Raw genomic sequence first — 7,374 nt, 5'->3', positions numbered from 1 at the left:
TTTGTTTTTTAACCGTTCATTCTTTGCACTGTAGATGTTGCTCATCTAAAAAGTAAATGGCTCGGAGAAAATCATGGGACCCACCTAAGCAGGAAAGCTATTTATTCGTGGTGTTCTGGCTGCAGTTCATCACATGGATGAACGGCATCCAAGGGCAGCTCTGACGCTGCTCTTATCCTTTCTCAAAAGCACCCTAAGTGGATAATGTGTAGATAACCCCGGCAGGATAAGTAGGGGGTAGGTATCTTAAATTAGTTTTTTTTTTATACAAAAGATTCTCCACTGGAGTAATCAAATTAATTTCCTTTGCGCCATAGTCTGAAGATTGGTCAGTTTGACATGATCTTCCTTTCTCTCCAAGGGATAGAGGCCCCTTTTCTTGTACTCTCTCTCTCTCTTTTTAGCATGTGCCTTTTTTTGCGAGAAGGGAGTAGAGGAAGACTCACCTATTTTGGCTTTGCCCAATAGTTCTAGACTTATTTTGTCAAACTTGGGGTGCACCGCCTGTTAAAACTCATCTGAGTTTCGTTATTCGGGACCTTGGATAAAAAAAAAATGAAGATTATTGTGGCGGGTATGGTTGTTTTCAGCATGATGGGTGATATGGATGAAAAGAAACGACATCTTCTTCAGGGGCATCAAATTCGATTTCGAAAGACTTTGCCAACGGGTCATGTCTGATGTGTATCTGTTGGATGTATTTTGGTAATGTTGAATGGTGAATGTTCTCTCTCTCCATTGTTTTCTAACCAACAAGATGTGTAGGTTGCTTAGCAAATGAGTTTCAAACTTGAAGTACAGGCTGTATGAACACAAAGCACTGGTCTTGACAGGCTAAATGGGTCTACCCTGATTTGTATCAGCTCTGCACTGTTTATGCCTAAGGGCTTAATTGATATGTTCAATTCACTGGATGCAACAGGTCCAGCAGACTTCATTCAGACCAAACCAACCAATTGGCCTCTACTCCTTCCCCCATTTTCACATTCGTTCATCCCGTGGGCTGTTGATTGCTTCATGCATTATCTTGGACAATAATTGGTCAACCAAAAGGCCAAATTTTTAATAAAAAGAATATGCCCACAACAATAAAAAAAAGCTAGCTAGGAAGTTTTTGTCGTTGGTGGGAAATGGAAATCTTACACTTCACAAACACATGCTGAATAAATATCATAAAAGTCAATGTCATAAAGATAAACCTCGTGAAGGACAAGCAATTGATTGGAAATTGTACCAATCTTTGGCTTTCGGCCAAGAAAATATGGTGTTCGGTAGAGCACTTTTGAGGCACCATGTTTTCCCTGATTTGGTCATTTAAGCCCCGTTTGATTATAGGGAAAAAAAGTTGTGAAAAGTTCTTTCACAAAGTGCAAGGGTTCCACAGTTTTTGGTGTATAACAAACGTGGGAAAGTTTTTCCCATGAAACTTTGCTTGTGACTTGTGACCATAGTTAGGGGTGGCAATTTCTGACACGACCCGCCTCTTAGGCGGGTTCGGGTTGGGCTTAAGCCAACCCGTTTAATAAACGGGTCAACCCGTGTAACCCGTTTATTAAACAGGTCGGGTTCGGGTTGGGGGTATGCCAACCCGCCAACCCGGCTGACCCGTTTAATAAACGGGTTAGGCGGGTGGGTCAACCCGCCAACCCAACCCGCCAACCCGTCTGCCCGACCCGTCAACCCACCAACCCGACCCGCCAACCTGCCTACCTGCCAACCCGATCCGTCAACCCGCCAACCCGACCCACCAACCTGACCCGCGAACCTGAAAACCCGTTTACCCGACCCAACCCATTTATTAAATGGGTTGGCGGGTCGTGTCGGGTTACCCGTTTATTAAACGGGTCGGGTTCGTGTTTGCCACAGCCGTTTAATAAACGGGTCGGGTTCGGGTTGAGGTATGCTGACACGCCAACCCGACCCGATTGCCACCCCTAACCATAGTGCCAAAAGTTAAAAACGGCAAAATCTCAGGAGATTTTGAAATTTTCATAGATCTCACATTTTTTTAGACAAAATCTTGGCAATAAAAAATAAATATAAAAATATTTTTATATAAAAATATTTTTATATAAAAATATAAATAAAACACATTTAAAAATAAAAATCTCATGATAAATATCTGCTAAAATGGTAAATATCACGATATTTGTCACTGTTTGAAAATCTTGCGAGGCATTGCTGTTTTAAACTTTCAGGCAATTTCTCGTGATATTTATTACAGAGCTTGTAACCAGTGCAGCAGGTCTCTTTAGGATAGTTTTTCACGCCCAACGCGACCGAACTCTAAACTCCCGAGTCCTAACCGAGTCTGGTGGGTCAAGGGGAACAGGTGGACTCTGGACAGGGCTAGCAGTGTATAACTTGATAAGGAAGCTATAGAAATTGGAAAAGAAAGAAAGAAAAAATAAAAGTAGCCCATGAATTTAGCCCAAGCTAAAAATAATAATAACCGTGGTTAAAAGGGGGTTGAGGTTGGGTTTGTTGGGTGGTAGAGCTGTGCACGCTTTAAATAAAGGGTGGAGGAGAGGAAGAAACGTGTGCAAGAAGAATCCAAGACGTTAGAATCCTCAGCCGTCCTGCAATTTAGGCTCTCACAGGGCGTTGGTTTCTCTCTCTCTCTCTCTCTCTCTCTCTCTCTCTCTCTCTCGGAGCGCTGATTCAGGGACAGTGGGATACCCACGAGAGAGAAGGCCGCGTGTATCCTCGCTTCGCAAACCCACCCAACATAAGGTAACGCCTCTCTCTGTTCTCCCTTGATCTCTCTGTTTCTGGTTGAGGTCAATCCTTAGATTTGAGCCAAGAAAACGGAGAGTTTTGAGGTGGGTTCCCCTTTATTTACGTAAATCGGTAGTTGGTGTTCTTCGTACCGTGGGTACCTTCGGCGTGTTCTCCTCATTTTCACACTCTTCTCTCGTTTTGCCTTTGTGGGGTGCTCGGATTGTTGCAGACATGGCGGCCAGGACGCTCGTCCTGTCGTTGGTATGCTTCGTTTCGGCCCTCGCCTGCGCGGCGGCCCTCGACATGTCGATCATCAGCTACGACGACCCGAATCCGAACGGGCGAAGCGATCGGGAAGTGATGCAGATTTACGAGAGGTGGATGGCCAGGCACGGTAAGGCCTACAATGATCTGGTGGAGAAGGACAAGAGGTTTGAGATCTTTAAGGACAACCTACTCTTCATTGATCAGCATAACGCCGGGAATCACTCATACAAACTGGGGCTGAATCGGTTCGCCGACCTCACCAACGAGGAGTACCGATCGATGTACTTGGGCACCAAGATTGACAATAACCGGCGAGTCTCGCGGTCGCCGAGCCCGCGTTACAGCGTCAAGGAGGGAGAAGAGCTTCCCGATCAGGTCGATTGGAGGGAGAAAGGGGCGGTCCCGCCGGTGAAAAACCAAGGAAGCTGCGGTGAATGTCGCCTTTTCTTCTTCTTTCTGGTTTTTCTTTTCTTCATGCAATGCACAGCTTATGTTGAAATGCACGGCTTGGTTTTTTTTATCTTCTCTGGTTCTGTTTGGGTGATTCTTAGGGAGCTGTTGGGCGTTTTCGACGATCGCCGCGGTCGAAGGCATAAACAAGATCGTCACCGATGAGCTTATCCCTCTCTCGGAGCAGGAATTGGTGGACTGTGATACCTCTTACAACCAGGGCTGCAATGGCGGCCTCATGGACTATGCCTTCCAGTTCATCATCAACAATGGTGGTATTGATACCGAGGAAGATTACCCTTATAAAGCCGTCGATGGCACTTGCGATGTGAACAGGGTAATTCTTGCTTGCTCCCTTCTTCTTCATCGTCATCTTTTGCCTTTTCTCTGTGTTTCTGTTGTTGATTAAGAGACTTACAAATGGTTTCTGTCGCAGAAAAACGCTCGCGTCGTTACCATCGATGGCTTTGAAGATGTGCCCCAGAACGACGAGAAGGCGCTGCAGAAAGCTGTTGCTAACCAGCCCGTGAGCGTCGCCATTGAAGCCGGAGGCAGGGCTTTCCAACTGTATCAGTCTGTGAGTTTCTTCTGTTACTGGCTTCATCTTCCGTTTTCCGAGATTTTGTTATAGAGATGATCTAATGGAAGTGTTTGATCTGGTTCCCCAAAGGGCGTCTTCACAGGAACCTGTGGAACGGAGCTAGACCATGGAGTTTCGGCAGTTGGGTATGGAACAGAGAATGGTGTGGATTACTGGATTGTGAGGAACTCTTGGGGTGAAAGCTGGGGTGAGAAGGGGTACATCAGAATGCAAAGGAACGTCGCCGGAACTCCCACCGGAAAGTGCGGTATCGCCATGGAACCCTCGTACCCCATCAAGAAGGGACAGAACCCCCCCAAGCCCGGGCCTTCTCCCCCAACTCCGGTGAAGCCACCAACAGTCTGTGACAACTACTACTCATGCCCAGAGAGCAATACCTGCTGCTGCCTCTATGAATATGGGAAGTACTGCTTTGCATGGGGTTGCTGCCCTCTTGAATCAGCCACCTGCTGTGAGGATGGCGAGAGCTGCTGCCCATCGGACTACCCCCTCTGCGATGTCGACGCCGGCACCTGCCTTGCGGTAATAAACCATATCTGTTCATGAATTACGTCAGCTGATCGCATATTAGTAGTTGTCGACAATTACGGATAATGGGTTGTCGTCTTTGTTATTGAATCTTATTGGTTTTATGATCTGTTGATGACGCAGAGCAAGAACAACCCATTTGGAGTGAAGGCACTGAAGCGCACCCCAGCCAAGCCATTCTGGGCTTTTGATGCTCCTAGAAGCAGCAGCAGCGCTTAGACTTGATAACTCACTGTTGGTTCCTGGGGCAACCAACCCTTGGTGGGGAAGAGGGATGGACTGCTCTGTTTCTGATTTTTATTTCTTTTGGGATGGGTTGTTGGTGGCCGAATGGTGGAGGCAAATCATGAATTGATGTTCTTGTTACTTCTGAATTTACAATTGAAGATTGTAAATATTCTATATAAAAAACGAATTTCATATTGGATGAATTGTTCTGGTTCTGTCAGCATCTCAAGCTTCTCACCTCTTTATTCTTCATCTTCTTTTGCTATTTAGGTGCATCACTCATATACCAACATCCTACGTATGTTCACTGAAACAGTGGGCAAATGCATTGCTGTTTCGTTTTCTATGTTTGTATGGTTTGGAGGGATTACATTCCTTGCGGCACGTTGGATCAAGATAACTTTGGAATTTGGATAGATACAGGATCTGATGTGCCTTGTGGCCTGGACTTCAAGTGGGCTTGTTCACACAATAGCTGTGCAATGTTGTTCATCCAGAGTGTGTAACATATAACAAAGCCATGAGGATGTCATCTCAGACGGAGATAATCACTCCCTATGTGGTAAATATCGGCGATATTTTGAAAATATCACAAAAAATACTGCATTTTAAAATAGCACAATATTGTGACATTTTCAATAAGATGTAAATATCACAAATTACTCGTGATATTTATGTTTTCATTAGTTGTTTTTTTGTGGAAAATGGGTGATTTTATTTTTTTACATTTTTTACTTTTTATTTTTTCTTTGCAAATATTTTTTTTGGGTTTTTGTTCATATTTTATCGATAAAAAACAAAAACATGAGAAATGTGAAATTTTCAATTTCTCGCCAGAAATTGGTGGCCATTAAGTTGCTATTTTAAACGTTTGTTACCGTGATCATACTGCAGGGGTTGGGGTTTCATCACGATGACAATGAATTGAAGTATTCCTTGCTGTGTTAATCTTCTGTTGGCGTCAATGACAAATTTTATTATCGTTCGTCCAATCTAATTTATTCCTTCAAAGATATCCATCTCAACTCAACAGCACAGGTGTTTGTCTTGAGCATTCATGTTGGGAAGCTTCTCTTTGGACATCAACCTTATGGCCGGGTGTAGGGATGGCAGTGGACCGGGGGAAAGCGGGGGCCTGCCCCGCCTCGCCCCGTTTGGACTGGGGATGAAAGGTATGAAACGGGGATGGAGGTGGGGGTGGAGGATAAAATCCATCCCCGCCGCGGAAGCGGGGCGGGGGTGGACGTGCACTTTTCCCCGCCACGATCCCCGCCTAATCCCCGCCCCGACTACTTTTCCCCGCAATATCCCCGCCCCGCCTCATCCCCGTTTGGACCGGGGATGAAGGGTATGAAACGGGGATGGAGGCGGGGGTGGAGGATAAAATTTTGAGGCGGGGCGGGGGTGGAAACCTTGTCCCCCGCCCCACTGCCATCCCTAGCCGGGTCAACTCGGTAAGTTACTAGATATGTGTGTGTGTGTGTGTCCATGACTCAGCTGAGTCATGGGCAAACTATAGGCGGAGTCATGCTAAAACTCAACTGACTCGACAGAGTCAGCTCATGACTCGGCCAAGAGACGAGTTGTACTGGATTTTGACCCAATACTTGGACGATCTGAGCCATCACTGGGTTGACCCGGCCTGTTTTCAAACTCAGGCCCAAACTCTTGATGATGTTTGAAAATATCACCAAAAAAATGCTACATTTTAGGTTGCCATTTTAAAATGTAAATTTCACAATTTCATTGTGATTCTTGTGCTTTAATTAGTTGTTTTTGTGCAAAAAAAGGTGATTTGATTTTTATATATTTTTTACTTTTTATTTTTCTTTATGAATACTTTTTATTTTAAATTTTTGCTTATATATGATAGATAAAAAAGTAAAAACATGAGAAATATGAAATTGACAATTTCTCATGAGAAATTGGCGGCCATTGTGTACCATTTTAAAAGTTTGTTGCCATGATCAATTGATCATATCGCAGGGCCTGGGGTTTCATCATGACAGATTATTTTGATAGGCAAGCTTTAGGCTCATCATGGTAGATAATAAATTGAAGAATTCAAGTACTCCTTACTATGTTAATCTTTTGTTAGTATTAATGAACAAATTTTATTATTGTTCATCCATCTAATTTGGTCCTTCAAAAAAATTTGATGGGCTGCGTCATAAATATAAGAAAAAGAAAGCTCCAAAAGTCCTAAGCCATATATTGTTTGTTTTTGCGGAACTTGCAGCACTACTTTCATCATAAAATATTCAACCTGCCCGCCATTGTAAAGAGCATCACAAGAACTGCAATACTCAATGACAAATTATACATCAGAAACAATAAAATATTAGCCACTTAACCATCTTGGTTTTTCAGAATTAAATTGTGAGAAATACACAAAATTCTGGATAACTACTGTGTTTAACAAGTCAAAATCAAGATTCGAAAAAAAAAAGAAAAAGAAAAGTCAACAGCTGACTTGGTGCTGCCCCCCTTCGGGTAAGAAGTTGCACGCTTAACCTTTAATTTGGTACTAAATAACAGCTACAGTTATACCATGTAATACCACAAGCCATTTCTATCAG

At 43.9% G+C, this 7,374-nt stretch overlaps 1 protein-coding gene across 2 annotated transcripts; it reads left to right on the top strand.

Annotated features, from left to right (window-relative positions):
- The first annotated feature begins 2,538 nt into the window (after positions 1–2,538).
- LOC149838829 (cysteine proteinase mucunain-like) lies at positions 2,539–5,024 on the top strand. 2 transcript variants are annotated; one of them, XM_090006828.1, is made up of 6 exons: positions 2,539–2,733; positions 2,951–3,418; positions 3,540–3,775; positions 3,875–4,015; positions 4,109–4,561; positions 4,691–5,024. In XM_090006828.1, exons 2-6 carry the CDS (start codon positions 2,953–2,955, stop codon positions 4,784–4,786), a joined length of 1,392 nt encoding a protein of 463 aa, XP_089862954.1. In that variant the 5' UTR covers positions 2,539–2,733; positions 2,951–2,952; the 3' UTR covers positions 4,787–5,024. The 2 variants fall into 2 exon arrangements, with proteins under 2 accessions (XP_089862954.1, XP_089862955.1); XM_090006829.1 differs by lacking the exon at positions 2,539–2,733 and having other exon boundaries at positions 2,825–3,418.
- The last annotated feature ends 2,350 nt before the right edge of the window (positions 5,025–7,374 follow it).

The sequence above is a fragment of the Nuphar pumila genome, chromosome 5 (assembly GCF_984573655.1).
Source record: "Nuphar pumila chromosome 5, dmNupPumi1.hap1.1, whole genome shotgun sequence".
Classification (NCBI taxonomy): Eukaryota; Viridiplantae; Streptophyta; class Magnoliopsida; order Nymphaeales; family Nymphaeaceae; genus Nuphar; species Nuphar pumila.
The sequence above is the reverse complement of the archived record's forward strand: the minus strand, read 5'-3'. Positions and strand labels throughout refer to the sequence as shown.

Excerpts from the sequence above, each read along its gene's own strand:
- LOC149838829 (XM_090006828.1), top strand. The coding sequence starts at position 2,953 with ATGGCGGCCAGGACGCTCGTCCTGTCGTTGGTATGCTTCGTTTCGGCC. Across the intron at positions 3,419-3,539 it reads GAAAAACCAAGGAAGCTGCG|GGAGCTGTTGGGCGTTTTCG; the intron begins GTGAATGTCGCC and ends GGTGATTCTTAG. Across the intron at positions 3,776-3,874 it reads GCACTTGCGATGTGAACAGG|AAAAACGCTCGCGTCGTTAC; the intron begins GTAATTCTTGCT and ends TTTCTGTCGCAG.